Below are 16,110 nucleotides of genomic sequence, written 5' to 3' on the forward strand. Positions count from 1 at the left end.
TTATTCAGGGTATGAGCTTTTGTGTGCTTTGCTATAGTGTGTGTTTTGTTGGGTTCATTATGCCAGGGCTCTCTTGGGTGCAACTGGGTTCACTCCCCCTTTTATCACTGTGTTCATGCCCTTATGATCCAGTCTTTCTTAGTAGGAAAGCAATGTGAACTATTGAGATGAGGAATACCAACAAGCCAGTGAGATGAATTAGGCTGAGAGTGTGTGTTCAGACCAAGTTCACCCAGCACATTTTCCTTTGTAGACTGGGGATTTTGAACCTACACTTCTCTGATAGTGGTCTAATACTGACCACTATACATTGCTGTCTCTCTATCCTTGCACTGCCTCATAGGAATTGTAGTTATTTTTGTAGACAGACACATAGCCCTCTCTCTGTGTCATGGTGCCTTCACATGTTCTTGACCAGTTCACGAAGCAACTTATGTACAAACTCACAATGCCCAGTCATTTCATGTTTTCTATTGGGTCTTAGGCTCAGAGCATCAACCATGAGATTTCTGTATTGAATGTCAATAAATCAAATCAATAAATAAAAAGTAGGTTTGCAACTTACAGATACACATCTGAACAACACCTGAACAGCATACTCAAGATTGCTACAACACATTGTCTCCAGTTTTTGGTGCAGTACTTCAAAGCAAGAGGTGTAGGTTATCAGAGACTGTTAAATAAACAAAATATTGTAAGAGTGCTAGTGTTTTAAGCATGTTTTATTTAAAGTTTAAAAATCTTTAATTCATACAGTTAATATCTCCGCTACCTGGCATTACATTTTATGACACACATGGCCCAGCCCAACAAGGTCTCATTTATATCAGATTTGGCCCTCATTCGACACCCCTGCTATAGTAGTTAATTTATGTGAAAACCTTTTGTTTTCATGTTGCTGTGGTTAGTAATTCTCTTCTTTTGTAACTCTACTTTTGTTTTTTGTTTTAACTGTGTTTTGATTGCAGGTGACAGTTCTGGCTTCCTGCCTCCTCTGTCCCTGAGAATGCAGGTTTTTCTGTACACAGCAGCAAGATATTCCATTCTACTTTTTCACAAAAGAAGGCTCTAGATGTGCTATTTTGCCTTATAAGACATTTTTATAATTAGCAACTTAAAGTAAAATAATAGTGATACATTTTTATTCTATACACGTCCATACAGCAATAGAAAATTTTAGGCTGTATGGATTTCAAATGGCTGTATGTCTTTAAGAGGGGGTGAGAGAGTGGCAACATAGAATTCCCATTTCCATCTTTCCTAGGTCCAAGCTATTTGCTGTCATGCACAACACGCTGAAATTTCAAAAGTGCTGATTGACGGTTTAAGGTTAATTATTACTTTTGCATATTTACAAGTGTCAGTACTAATTATCATGTTCCATATTTATTAAGCTGCAATAAAGTACAAGAAGATGGTGATGGAACTGAGCTGTGTGCAGCATTTCTGTACCAAACACAGCTATTAAAATGCCTTGCATTTTGTCAATTAAAAACAGGCCTGCTCAGAATATAAACACAATTTTTATTTCTTAATGAAAGTGTTTTAAAATATATGCCCAGCCCTCTCTAAGGTGTTCTAAAAGGTTCCCATGATACCAAAATGGGACCTTAGCTAGATTTTGTTTTTCAGTGAGTTCTTGCTGAATAAAGTAAGACTGCATGGGTCTTAATAAGGAGGAGCATGGTTCAGTGCTATAGCAAAAGCTATGTGCAAAAAATCCCAGGCTCAATCCCTGGCATCTCTAGGTAAAGGATTTTTGATAGCAGATGTGGGCAAAGAAATTCTCTGTCTGAGATCCTCAGAGCCACTGCCTCTAGGAGTACACAATACTGAATTAGTACTGGACCAACAGTACAGTCCTCAGCCATATGAACTCCTTGTTGCTCATGTGTCTGAAAGACTAAGATGTCAAAAGGAAGTTTATATATAAATTGTTGTCTTCTGTCTGTCATGTCCATTATTACGTGTATTCTTACAGTATGCATGGCTGCATCCTAGCTAGCAGTTCTGGGATTTTCATAGATCTCTAAGGTGAATATTAATGCTCATTTTCTGTGAATCATGATATTTGCTGTTTGCTTTCAGTGCTGTGTCCCTTGCTTTACTATCCCCTTCCTGGCTGTTAGGACCCATTGTGAATCTGAACTTTGGGCCCTACCTGCTTTCACACAGTGGAATTATGACTCACATGGTGTAGCACTGGAAACATAATTAACGAAACAATGCCATTAGTTAGCTCCCACAAATGTGTTTGAGCATATATAAAATGAATTTATTGAAGCTGTATCAATGTATCCATTCATCTCCTCTCAGAGATTGCTTTATAAAACAGTTTATAATGGGATTGAGTCACCCCTTACATTAAAGACATTAACTTTTAACAAAGTAATTAACAGAACCACTCAATCAATCATGAATCTTTTAAAAATCTGTTCAAAACGAGTGCCCTCTTTGATAGATATGCATCACTTACCTATTTTTCTCCTATTTAAAAATTGTCAGTCATTCCTTATCCATACTGAAGTCTCTGAGAGGCAGGCAGTGAATGGCTCAGGATTATTAGGTTTTAAGGTTCTCTCGGCAAACTAAAGAGAAAAAGCATGCACTGTTAAAAGTAAACAGAACCTATATCTAGCAAATAAACTTCATAAGGGGGTTATGAACGTAGTGAGGATTTGCTGTTTGTTTTGGCGTTGCTTTGGAATTGCAGGTAGGGGGCACAGAAACCTCAATGTCAAGGGGGATGGTTTTAGCCAAGTCTCCATCATGATTTGTTCATTTTTTTGTGAAGAAAAAACATCATTTTTTTTGTATGGAGGAATACAAAAGACCACAAAGAACACTGGGGGATGAATACTGCTCTTGCTACCAGTATGAGCATTGTGTATGTGTATCCCTTAGCCAACCAAGCAACCTGCAAAGGGGACACTGCCTCTTCACATCTGCAGGTTGGTGGTTCTGGTGTGTGGCTAATCAGCTTGCTGAAAATTAAAGCAATGCAAGGTGCCATAGAATCCAACGCAGGGGTCCTTGTGGCAGTCTCTCAGTCCTGACCACTGCAACTGTGATACTCAAAATAACTTTTCCATTGGATCTCTTAATAACAAATGTTTTTTTAAAGAGTGTAAAATAATTTATTTTTGTCTTAATAGGTATTCTTCAGTGGGTGAAACTGATAGACAACTTTGATGCAGAATATGATTATGTCACCAATGAGGGGACTGTGTTCACCTTCAAGACAAACCGTCATGCTCCAAATTATCGATTAATTAACATTGACTTTAGTGATCCTGAAGAATGCAAATGGAAAGTGCTGGTTCCTGAGCATGGCAGGGACGTTCTGGGTAAGAGTATTTTAAAAGCGGTAAGCTGTGTAAAGGAGTGGCGAGGGGTATTCTGATCTTAAAACTCACACACTTTCAGGAATTGCGTACAGCCATAATGAATGTGTCTGAGAAAACTTTTATAAAGCTGATAATTTAACTGTAGTTTCTTTCTTTTCTTTTTTTTTATAAAAGCGGTAAGCTGTGTAAAGGAGTGGCGAGGGGTATTCTGATCTTAAAACTCACACACTTTCAGGAATTGCGTACAGCCATAATGAATGTGTCTGAGAAAACTTTTATAAAGCTGATAATTTAACTGTAGTTTCTTTCTTTTCTTTTTTTTTAAAATATATATTTATTAGGATTTTATGCTATACAAACAAACAACAACAAAACCACAAAACATAACATCACGTTTCAACCATTATCTCCACACTTCACATATATCACCTGGTATACTTATAGTTGATATGTTTACGTTCTCTTTTGCCCATACATTTTAGTTAGTTACAAGACCCCTTGATCTGATCTAACATAATCTTACTTCATATTTTTTCATCCCTAGTTTAACCCAAAAACCACGTCTATTTTTATTTCAAATAATCTTCCATTAATTAGTCACCTTAAGATCCTTTGGAATTCATATCCTTCATGAAACCATTCTTATCTTGAATTTAAATACCATAACCAAAATTATTCTTAAAGTAGACAGTCCTGAATATTAATCTTAAACCTTTAGCTCATCACCTTAGATACTCATTACAACACAACATTACATAGCTCTCATGATCATTACCTTAATCTCCACCATATAATATCTTAAACCAACTTAATAAAATTAATAGAAATTCTATTATCGTATTTCCTTTGCCCAATTCTAAAATATTATCCAGCACAATACATTAGATCATAATACTTTATGTTAACCAATAAGAAAAAAAGAATAAATAAAAAAAATTCATTACTCTTATGATGAGAGCTTGAAAGTTAATTTTCATGTTCTGTCCTTTCCACAATCATTTCATATTCCATACATCATTCTCTAAACGTCCGGACCAAGTTATTAAATTACATACGTTTGTCAACCATCATTACAACAATACTAAATTCCAGTTCTTTCTTGTCATGATTTTTTGCGGTTTCTTCCATATGACGCCAGTTTTTGTATTCCTGTAGAGTATAATCCACATTTCTTTCCCTGTTTCCTCTTTCTTGTTTGTTTAAATATTTCCAATCATTAGTTTTAGTGCTATGCTCGCTTCTTTTAAGAACCAGTTTTGGAGTTGTTCCCATGAGAGGTCACACGCTTTAGTTTCCTGTTCAAGCCCCTCATTAATGTCTCTCGCCTCCATTTTCTTCCCTCCTGCCACTCCAAACTTCAAAACCTTAAATGTATTTTTAAGTTCCTAGGGGAAATACTTTTACACCAAGCTCAGTCCATATATCAGTGGTTAAACATTGGGAAAAAGTTCTCTTTCTTACCCCCTTCTCAGCTCATCTCGGTAGTCTCTCCCAATCATGTCGTTACGGCCGTTTATCCATATAGTAAGGTAATCCATAGGGGGGTATCATAATCCATTCTTTTAGAAAGGGTCTGCAACAACAAATTTGAAGTGTCGTTTCTTCTCTTCAAACAAAACAAAAACGTTAAAAGTCCGGGTGGCCGCTTCTTGGAGGATCATGGCGGCCATGTTCCTCCCCTTCCACGCTCCTGCTTCAGGGCGTTACTGGGCACCCCCCCGCTTGCCGAATCACGGGAGGGGCCAGCAACAAAGCCCCCTGCCCCAGCACTCTGTCATAGAGCGCTGGCCAAACTCTCCCATGTCGGGAGGGCTCAGAAAGAGCGCTGGCGGGTCGAGACGGGACGGGGCGAAGCAAACGCCCCCCCGCTCGTCGAAGACGCCGTACCGGAACAGCAATTTAACTGTAGTTTCACTCTTTTTATGTAAGCATGACTGCTTTTATTAGAAACCTCAACTACTGCACAATAATAGTGGGGAGTTTTTAATGGTACCTTTTCCTTTAAGGATCACGTTCTGAGGAATGTGGGTAGGCTGTTAGTTATAAGAATATTCCTCTTTCATTTTAGGAAGAGTTTATTGTGTCATTTTATTGTGGATGTAATGTTCTTACCCAGATGAAATGTGTATAAGCAGTATTAAAAAATAATGTGCCCCTCAGGGTTTGCTTTCTTGTGAAGTAGAAGAACCATCGGCTTCTCAGTATTCAGCCAGTCACATTTCCAGCAAAAACTCTTTCCTAAAGAGCAACTTGTTGCAGTGCTAAAAGGCCAACCTGCTATTGTGTCATATTGCTTTAGTGATTTCCATGATTTGGTTTGGAAAGACAGAATTATAGCAGGAGGTAGTTAATAATGTATTGCTCTGATAGTTCTGCAATCAAGTGAATCTGACTTTACCTGATACAGAGATGACACGTTAATGAAATGCTTTCTGCAAAAGCAAGACGTGTAAGAATCCAAAGGTTAAATGGTTACTTAGCATGGAGTGATTCATTGTCCTAGTATAATAAGCTGCATTTTGACAGCATTCTATACATGGTATTGGTACTGTAACATTTGTAAGCCTTTTACTGTATTCATTTTTGTTTCTGTTATATGACATAGACGCCACTAAAACTTTTTTAAAGTTGTGTTTACAGTGTCCGGTTTATGCAGATTAGATAAACTAACTGTAGTTTCAAGGTTAGGTTTACCATTTTAAAACTCTGCGTGTGTCCTTTAAGACATTAAGATAACATCTCAGTAAATTATTGCAGCATGTGTTCATCCGCTTTCATAGGCCTATGTGCAGCACAGTATTAAACATGTTTATTTAAAAGCAAAGACCACTGGTTCCATGGAACTTTGTCCCTGGAAGTTCTGCTTAGAGTTGTAGACATATGCCCAGTCCCAGGTAATGAGAGCAGTGAAACTGAAGTTAGTCACAACTAGCTTCTTTCAATGGAGTTTAAGACTTGTTGACATATTGTGTCCTACATGCAAGCAATCCCAGCTCCACCGATGACAGATATGCCAACAACATCCAGTCCTCTTTGTCCCAGGAATTGCTCAACCAGCAATTGCATGGTTTGCAAGAGATATTGGTGGCTTGGCTATGTTCCTTGGAACCATTGGAAATGCTTGAATGTAGAGAAGGACTTCTTCACTGAATTGGCCCTTGGTGACTGTTTTCTTTTAATTATTCTTGTCTTCGCATGTTGTTGTATTTCAAATTTCTGCAAGGCAAGTGTCATCTCACTTTTGTAAAGGATTACTTTAACATCTTGACATTCATTGATATGTTTAGCTTTGTATCAACTCCTATTTCAGGCAGTAGGTCTACAAGCATCCATAGGATCAGTCTTCAGTTCCTAGAAAGAAAAAAGTTCTTTCATTTGTTGTTGTGTCGTAGCTCAGCACTGCTTTTTAACATCCAATTTGAGTAGTAAATGCTCTTATTGATAACAGTAGTAGTTGACGTCGTAGTAATGGAAAGAGGTGTCAGTTTTCTGTCATTATTTATTAATGAATAATTTTTCTACCAAAGTGCCAAACAAGAGTTGATTATAAAGAAAGGCTTCACACAGAGTTGCGATAAATTTAGAAGTGTATTATGTGAATTGAAGAGAAAAAGGACATAAAGGGAATGATTTTAAAAGGAAAACGTATAAGGCAGGAACTCCAGGATATCTAAAATTAGCAGGGGTTGAAAACATATTTTCGGAGAACATACTTTGATCACCACTTTATTTCTCTTTAACTGTCTGAAAAGTAAGTTGATAAAGTAACTCCAGATTAGACTTTGACAGCAGGGAGCTGAGTGTTTGGAGCATCCTTTAATGGGCAGCTTTGTCTTATTTAACAGTAGCATCACTATTACCCTGTTTGCTTAAATCCATATTCAGCTATAGAGATGGGCACAGACTGGGAAAGCCCAGTTTGGTCCAGGGTTCACAAACTGGGAGGCTCCGAAATGAACCCCCGAGCAAAAAACCCACCCTGAACCTCAGCTCGCGAACTCCATCACAACTACACTGAATGATGACAGAGATAGATCCCCAATTATGTGAGGTCTTATTTGACCTTTCTTAATACAGCTGTAGCTCTGAGAAATATAACAAGTAAAAGAGTCAAAGGGGTTCAAATCTGTCCTTTATTTTCAAAGGAAAATGGAGGAACTTCCTACCTGCTGAAATATTAATCTTTGAGTAAATCTGCTTGATTGTTCCAGGTGGGTAGCTGTGTTGGTCTGCTTGATTGTGGTTATGAGATCTAAAAGAAGACCTACCTAGCACCTATTAATAATCTGGTTTTTCCCATGTCGTGGTGTTGTTTAAGCACTGATATTAATAGTGATTATACCAAGGTTATACATTTCTGTTTTGACATTGCATATTCGTTTGTTCATAAGATTTACCCTGTATATTTGGTGTGTTGGTGCCTCATGAATCCACCACAACAATTCTCTGATGGTTTTCCATTACCTTTTTTGGCCCACATCATTCTGAACTTTTGCATTATACTCCCAGGGGAAAGAAGATTTCAGTATTGGCTGGCTATTGAATTCTGATTCCAGACTAACAGAAGAATGAGGACTGTTTACTTGTCAGTTTATATTTTGTGATAATGTGTTTTGGTTTTTATTTTCTATAGTTTCCTCTTATATTTAGAAATACTTTCTCAAGTTGTTGTCTTTGCCAGAACCAGATGGCCTTCTAAAGGTTTTGTTACTAACCATGAAGACTACAAATGAAACATCTGTCTATCAGAATAAAGACAGTATATAGTTTTCTATTTCATGTGCTTCTACATATTGTATAGACTTATTCCAAACAGAAATGTACACCAAAATGTGACAATAATGGCTTTTATGAAACAACTGATAAAATCGAGTAAGCATATATTTTCACTCAGACTTAGTGAGCTAAGGGAAGTTATATTATTCTTTCCAGATAGGTTCGGGTGGATAGCCGCATTGGTCTGAAGCAATAGAACAAAGTTTGAGTCCAGTGGCTCCTTTAAGACCAACAAAGTTTAGTTTTGGGTATAAGCTTTTGTGTTCATGCACACTTCTTCATGAAAGTTTATACCCAGAATTAAACTTTGTTGGTCTTAAAGGTACCACTGGATTCAAACTTTGTTCTATTATTCTTTCCAGTTACACATTTTAAAAAATAACTATAAAGCAATTTTTTCTGTTTATTCTGGAGGGGGGAAAAAAAACTTGCTCTCTCCTTTCCTGTTGACAGAATGGGTAGCTTGTGTTAGATCCAACTTCCTTGTACTGTGTTATCTCCATGATGTGAAGAATATCCTGCAACTTCATGACCTAGCAACTGGTGCCCATCTCAAGACACTTCCGTTGGACGTAGGCAGCATTGTGGGATACAGTGGCCAAAAGAAAGACAGTGAAATATTTTATCAGTTTACATCCTTCTTATCACCAGGTAAGACAACTTGTTTTATCACTTAGTGTCTTCCTTCCACACATGTGTACACAGGTTTAAGGAATACAGACCATAATATGTGTAATATGTGTTAATTGAGCATAGAAGTTTTATAGTCTAGTCACATGCGTGGAAGCAACAAATAGCTACAATATGTATATACACAGTAAAATAAAATCCCATAAGTGGTCCTTACACATGTTGCTGTATTGGGGAATTTTCTTACCTACTTGTGGGGAAGGATTAAATGGTGACATGGAATCCTGGTTTGTAAGCAACAAACCCACAGATTCAGTTCAGACATTATGGAAAACCATGGTTTAACTATTGAATGCAGGCCACTCCACTAAGTACAGTTAGTTAGGGTCTGTCAAATCATTATCTGAAGTTCTTTTATTACGTGTAGTTTGGCATGATGTATGGCTTAATCCTGGTTTGTTCTTCATTGACACCCTGTCAAGCTACAGAGAGGAGAAAAAGAAAGTAGACTTTGTTGAAGCAAACCAGAATGTGAGAAATTGTCTGTGAGCTGAATCTTGGTTTCACAAACTAACCATAGTTAAGGCCAGGGCTCTAGTCGGGGGGGAGCTCTCAGGTACGGAGCTCCGGAAGAGAACCTCTAGGGGGCGGGGCGGTCACGTGGTGAAGCCCCGCCCCCTTCTTTACCCCGCCCTCTGCTTCGATCCTCATTCCGTTTGGGAATGAGGATGAAGCAGGAGGGTAAGTAGCCGGGCCTTCTGACACACTTCCGGTGATGTCAGGGGGTGTGGCCTTCTGTCACTTCCGGTGATGTCAGGGGGCGTGGCATATGCAAATAAGTTATGCTAATGAGTTATGCTAATGAGCTCCGGCAGCTCTTTTTCTACAACAAGACCCCTGGTTAAGGCTATGTTTTCACATGATGCCTGATCTAAGCCACTATTGCTTCATTTAATAACAAAGCTTGGTTTATTGTGCCTTATAGCTTAAGGCAGGAGCTGGAGTAGGTTGTTTACCAGAAGATTTCTAAGGCTTGTTCTCATAATGAATGGGCCACAGTTTATCATTATGTTTGAGTATAGCCACTGACAGCCTTCATTGACAAATGAATCATAGATTAAAATGTTACTTTTTGAACATATTTAAGTCAGCCTTTGTAGTATGATTGTCTAGCATTTACAGGATTATATTTATAATTTATGAAACAGTCTTCAGTGATGCTGTTTCTGTTGCCTTTCAGAGAATGACTACTCCCTATACATATTCCATCAATTGTTATTTGTGTAGAAACTGCAGCTTTTATTTTAATAGTTTTCTTAAAAGCCCAAAGGCATGGTCTGAGCCTGCTTTGGGGAAAGCGGGCTACAAAGGCATGTTTTGGTCCTGTAACATTGTAGTAACCTATAAGAGTGCTGGTTAGAGCTAGGGAGACCTTGCCCAACATTGAAATAATAGAAAAGCATTACCTTGTAAGGAACTGAAAATGGATTCTCAGCAGTGGTTCTTTATTCCTGAGTAAGGACCAGAGGTCTGGAACACTGAAAAATTACCTGGGAAAAGTGTTGGACTTTCTATATATAATTCTGTATATTTACTCTTTGGCCTCTGTATTTTCCTGTGATGGATTGTATGGGCATATTGACTTCATCTAATAGATATATTACATTTTAAATGAAGTCTCCTTTATGAATATGTTGCGGGAAATATAGCATACAGTTGTTTTGCTAGTTTTTTGTTACAAAATAAATAAAACAAAACTGTAATTGGCTTACAACACTAGATGAACAAAAGGTAAGCAAAATGGGCAAGATGTAGCCAACCTATTCTGATTTGCTTTATGAGAGATAAGCTATTTCAGTCTAGAGAAGATGTATATTACAGAGAGACAGGCCCATAGCTAGGATTTTTATTGGGGGGGGATTTAAATTTTTTAAGGGGTTTGGGGTGGCGTTCCACAGCAAACATTCTTGCTGTGGTCCGAAAAGGATATTCCAGTGGATTTCTGTTGATGAAGCAGGGAGCCTATCAACACAGAGATCATTTATTCATGAGTAGTCAGATTCAATCCAAGTGCATTGTCCCACCTGAGCTGGTCTCCCTGCATTCTCCCCGAGGGGGGAAGTCAATCCTGTCACTTGCAAATTGCCCCTCAGAGGCAAGAGTGGATTCAAAAGCTGGGAGACTGGGAGATGCTTCCTTTCCCAGAGATCAGGATGGGGGAGCAGGGATCCTCTGATGGGATTGAGGGGGGCCTCTTTGACTTTGACTCCCCACCAGGGTTCTGTTCTCTGAAGGCCTGCTGGTGGGGAGGAGAGATGCCACTGGAGTGGGGTGAGCTGGTCAGCCAGGAGGCGAGTGAGCAGCCAGAAGTCGGAGCTTCCCAGCATAAAACTTTCTTTTTTCCCCTCCGCAGTGCACTCGCCTAGGGGGTGGGTGGGGAAGGTGAGGGGAAAGGGGTTGAAATAAGGAGGCAGCTGTGGGAAGGGATCGATTCAGTCAGAGCACTCCTTCCGCAAGGCACCTTTTTGCCTGCATCCCCTTAAGAAAGGGGATGGAGCCCCGAAAAGCCCCACCAAAGCTATGGGCCTGCAGAGAGACGGTACACTTTAGCAGATATCATTAAGGCCAGTTAATATATGCAATAGAATCCAACAATAAAACTTTTCTTAGACTATACTGCTGCAGGTTTATGTACTGCAATTTGACTTTTATATGTTCCCTTATGAAAATAATTCCTGAGGTATATAAAGCTGGCCTTTCAGGGAGAAGAGTTTAGCAAACCTTTTCCATGACACATTGAGGTACAATGTGGTGTACCTCAGTGTGTCATGGAAAAGGTTTGCTAAACTCTTCTCCCTGAAAGGCCAGCTTTATATACCTAAGCAGGGGTCATTTGGGGGGGGAGCGGGGGGACGCCATCCCCCCGGGTGAGGTGCGGGAGGGCGGGGCCTGGAGCTCCCTGCTGGTGCTCGCTGGAGGTCGCCGCCGGCTGTGGGGAGGACACACTTCTGGTGATGTCAGGGTGTGTGGCATATGCTAATGAGTTATGCTAATGAGTCCCCCTAGCTCTTTTTCTACGAAATGACCCCTGTACCTAAGGAATTATTTTCATAAGGGAACATATAAACAGGGTGCTGGACTAAGATCTGGGACACTCAGGTTCCACTCCCCACTCGTTTGTGAAGCTTGCTGGGTGATCTTTGGCTAGTCCCACTTTCTTTCTGCCAACCTGCTTCGCAGTGTTGTTGTGAGAATGAGAAATGGAGAAGGATGTGTACTAGCTTGAGCTCTTTGGAGGAAAGGTAGAAAAACATACTAAATAAATATTTTATCTGTGCAGACCCTTTTTTATGTCAGGAAAAGACTGACACATGTGAACATAGACCTGCAGCTTGAAGAAGTACAGCCTTCTGCCTTCTTGTACAGAACGTACACATTAGCCCCTACGTCAGGGAAGGCCAAACTTGCTTAACATAAGAGCCACATAGAATAAACGTCAGATGTTTGAGAGCTGCAAGACATGAACAAATATTACACACGTTTTTATTGAAAAATATGCAAATTTGCTTGTTATTAACATTAAGTGAGACTGCCAAAAATAAAAACAAATGGGGTTAAAAACAGATATTGATAATGATATTTATTTATCCAATGATATCTGCTGGCGGGGGGAGCTTTGAGAATGCATTTAAAGTTAAAGTTGCTTTCTTTCTCTGCTCCCCCTCACCTCAAGCCTACCCAGGGAGGGGAACACTGGCTGGGGAAGGGAAGACCGATCAGGGAGGCATGCCTCCCCTTCGCTTCCCCAGCTGCTCTGCTGGGAGGTAGAAAATATGTGTAAAAGAGCCGCATGTGGCTCCCAAGCCACAGTTTGCCCAACCCTGCCCTACATTCTGTTAATTGAATAACGCTACCATTTTAGCTCAATTAAGTGTGTTCCTTACCTGTGAAGTGGGGACATTAAGATGGTATCTCACAGTGTTCTGAAAATAAATAGGTTTTACAATAATTATCCTTTCTGCATAAAAAGTGCTAATCAATAAAGGAGCCCTTTCCATAGGTTTCTTCATAGGCATGAAGTATAATTTTGGAATAGGATGGTGGTGATTATGGTGGTAGCTGTTTAATAAGCAGGAAGGTGTAATTTTATGGGAAGAATCATTAAAAAGAGCTTGACTTTTGCTTTTAATGATTAAAAAAAATCTGTGCTCAATACCCAGTCATCAGCAGTGATGACTACTACTTCAGCAAGAGTAGTAGTTTTCCTTTGTCCTTTTACACTATACTTTACAGACCAGTTGTTATTGCCAGCAGAGAAGGGTTGCCTGGCCTGGCAGCTAGTGGGAGATTGGGGTGGGGAGACATGGGGGGAGGGGCATCAATGACAGCATAATTTCACCTCTGGGGGAAACCTGGAAGTAGTATCAGTCCTTTCTAGGAATTGCTGAAAGCTCTAGAGAGGAGTGAGGTCCCTTTCAAGTTTTCCCAAAAGTGATGCTGTCCCCAATGGCTATTTGTTTTCTTTCTTCCACTGGTTGATGGAATGCGGACAAGCAAGGCCTGCTGCAGGCAGGAGATCTCCCACCCTCAGCAGGCACGTAGCAACCCTACAGTAGAATCAGCAGGTTTGTAATGTAATTCAAACAGCAAACAAGCTTAAAGATTAAACCATTCTTTTTTCCTCCCCTTTTCTACTAGTGGAACAAAAAATGTTTCCTGTTGATCGCTGAGAGCCTTGAATGGTGCTTCCCTTTCAGGAAGCTGCTCCTATCTGAATATGGCTGTGGTGGCAGCAATTGAAAAATAAGGCTTTACTTGGCGATTGACAGTGCATTTCAACAGTTGCAGAAGTGTTGCAGGCTGTACTGTAACAACACCTCTAGAAGTGTGGTTTATACTGTTTTATTGGATTTATGTCATTTAATTATATTTACAAGCTATTTTGAATGGTCAGATAATTAGGTATAAATGTTTTAAATAAATAAATGTATCTAATTTAGGTCCCTTTCTGGCTGCAGTCATTCCTGGGAGTCAGCCCAGTTGTATACTTATTTCCGAGTAAACTGGCTTAGGATTTCTCCTGATAGTTGACAAGACAGACCTTACCCTAATGAGATGTGTAGAAGTGACAGCCTCTGGATTCAGGGTGTTATAGAACAGCAGTTCTCAAATTTTAGCAACCTATGGACCTCTGTCTCAGTCTTTTATTGATACCGTCATTGACCAACATAAACTATGGACCTCTGGTTGCCAACCCTGGTTTGGGAAATTCCTGGAGGTATGAGGTAAAGCCTGGGAATAGCAGGGTATAGGAAAGGAAGGGATATCAGTGTATAATTGGGGTCCATCCTCTAAAACAGCCATTTTCTCCAGGGAACTGATCTTTGTAGTTTAGAGATCAGTTGTCATTCTAGATCTCCAGTAGCTACCTGGAGGTTGGCACCAGTCTCCTTGTTGGACCATGTGCCAGATATCCCTTTTTTTAAAAGTACACTGCAAGCTTTGTCACATGGAAGCACCCACCTACTTGTATCATCAAAACAATGCAGAGAAAATCACATCAGCTGCACTTCAAAGGCAAGTATTAAGTAAAATGTTTGCATTGTTCGTATATGGCCTTCAAAGTCAGGTCCAGGAAGGTAGCTCATTGTATAGGGCTACAACTCACAAGGCCCTGACCCCAAGTTTTGTTAGTTTTTTTTAGTTAAAATATTTGTATCTTGCCTTTCCTCATGGCTTAAGGCAGCTTACAAAAACAAACTTCTAATCACTTGCACCCCTTGGCTGAAGGGTCTTGCTTAGGGTTGCCAGCTCCAGGTTGGGAAGATCCTGGAGATACTGGTGTGGAGTCCTGGGAGGGAGGGGTCTCAGCCAGATGTAGTTCCATATAGTCCACCATCCAAAACAGCCATTTTCTCCAAGAAGGCAGATCTCTGTTGTCTGGAGTTCAGTTGAAATTCTGGGAGATCTCCAGGTCCTACCTGGAGGCTGGCAACTTTAGTCTTGGTGCCAGAAACTTTAACATAATTTCTAACTTTGTTGTTCAGTCGCACAGTCGAGTCCAACTCTTCGCGACCCCATGGACCAGATCGTGCCAGGCCTTCCTGTCTTCCGCCGTCCTCTGAAGTTGGCTCAATTTCATGTTCGTTGCATCTATGACACTGTCTAACCATCTCATCCTTTGCTGTCCCTGTCTTCTTTGAACTTCAATCTTTCCCAGCATCAGGGTCTTCTCCAGTGAGTGCGCCCTTCTCGTTTGGTGGCCAAAGTATTTGAGATTCAGTTTCATTATCTGGCCTTCCAGGGAACAGTCAGGGTTGATTTCTTTTAGGATTGACTGATCTGATCTTCTTGCAGTCCAAGGGACTCTCAAGAGTCTTCTCCAGCATCATAGTTCAAAAGAATCTATTCTTCAGTGCACGGCCTTCCTTATAGTCCAACTCTCGCAGCCATACATGACTACTGGGAATACCATTGCATTGACCATGCGGACTTTTGTTGGCAGGGTGATGTCTCTACTTTTTATCATGCTGTTGTTGTTTTTTTGTAAATTTATTTTTTATATTTTCACCTTAACAATGTATTTAATCCATACAATTATAGTTTTCTTGTTTTATACATCTCTATTAAAAACAGTTTCTTTCGTTCAAATATGCTTTCCACTAGAAATTTATCACAATTCAGTCTTTTTTCTTGTGTTTTAGCCAGTCGTATACAATCTTCCATCTTTTCCAAAATACCTCTTCTGGTTTATTATTCAATATTAAGCTAAGTTTGTCCATCTCCGCTATATCCAGAATCTTATGTTTATCATGCTGTTGAGGTTCGCCATCGCTTTCCTCCCAAGGAGCAGGCGTCTTTTAATTTCATGCCTGCTGTCACAGTCTGCGGTGATCTGGGATCCCAGGAACGTGAAGTCTTTCACTACTTCCACGACTTCCCCTTCTATTTGCCAAGGAGTGATGGGGCCGGATGCCATGATCTTAGTTTTTTTGATGTTGAGCTTCAAGCCCACTTTTGCGCTCTCCTCTTTTACCCTGAGTAAGAGGCTCTTTAGGTCCTCTTCACTTTCTGCCATCAGAGTGGTATCGTCTGCATATCTGAGGTTGTTGATCTTTTTCCTAGCAATCTTAATTCCCGCTTGTGATTCTTCCAGGCCAGCATTTTGCATGATGTACTCTGCATATATATTAAATAAGGAAGGTGACAATATACATCCTTGTAGTACTCCTTTTCCTATGCTAAACCAATCAGTTATTCCACAATATAAATCCTTGTTGAACTCCTTTTCCTATTCTAAACCAATCAGTTGTTCCATATCCGGTTCTAACTGTCGCTTCTTGACCCTTATACAGGT

The 16,110-nt window shown here is 39.9% G+C and overlaps 1 protein-coding gene across 1 annotated transcript in view; it reads left to right on the top strand.

Annotated features, from left to right (window-relative positions):
- The window catches only part of PREP (prolyl endopeptidase), a 150,632-nt gene that overhangs the window by 53,216 nt on the left and 81,306 nt on the right, over positions 1-16,110 (top strand). The window contains exons 8-9 of the mRNA XM_015418225.1: positions 3,156-3,347; positions 8,577-8,774. Of these exons, the coding sequence (XP_015273711.1) occupies positions 3,156-3,347; positions 8,577-8,774 (390 nt within the window). The remainder of the gene's footprint in view (positions 1-3,155; positions 3,348-8,576; positions 8,775-16,110) is intronic.

The sequence above is a fragment of the Gekko japonicus genome, unplaced genomic scaffold (assembly GCF_001447785.1).
Source record: "Gekko japonicus isolate JY-2015 unplaced genomic scaffold, Gekko_japonicus_V1.1 scaffold2907, whole genome shotgun sequence".
Taxonomy (NCBI): domain Eukaryota; kingdom Metazoa; phylum Chordata; class Lepidosauria; order Squamata; family Gekkonidae; genus Gekko; species Gekko japonicus.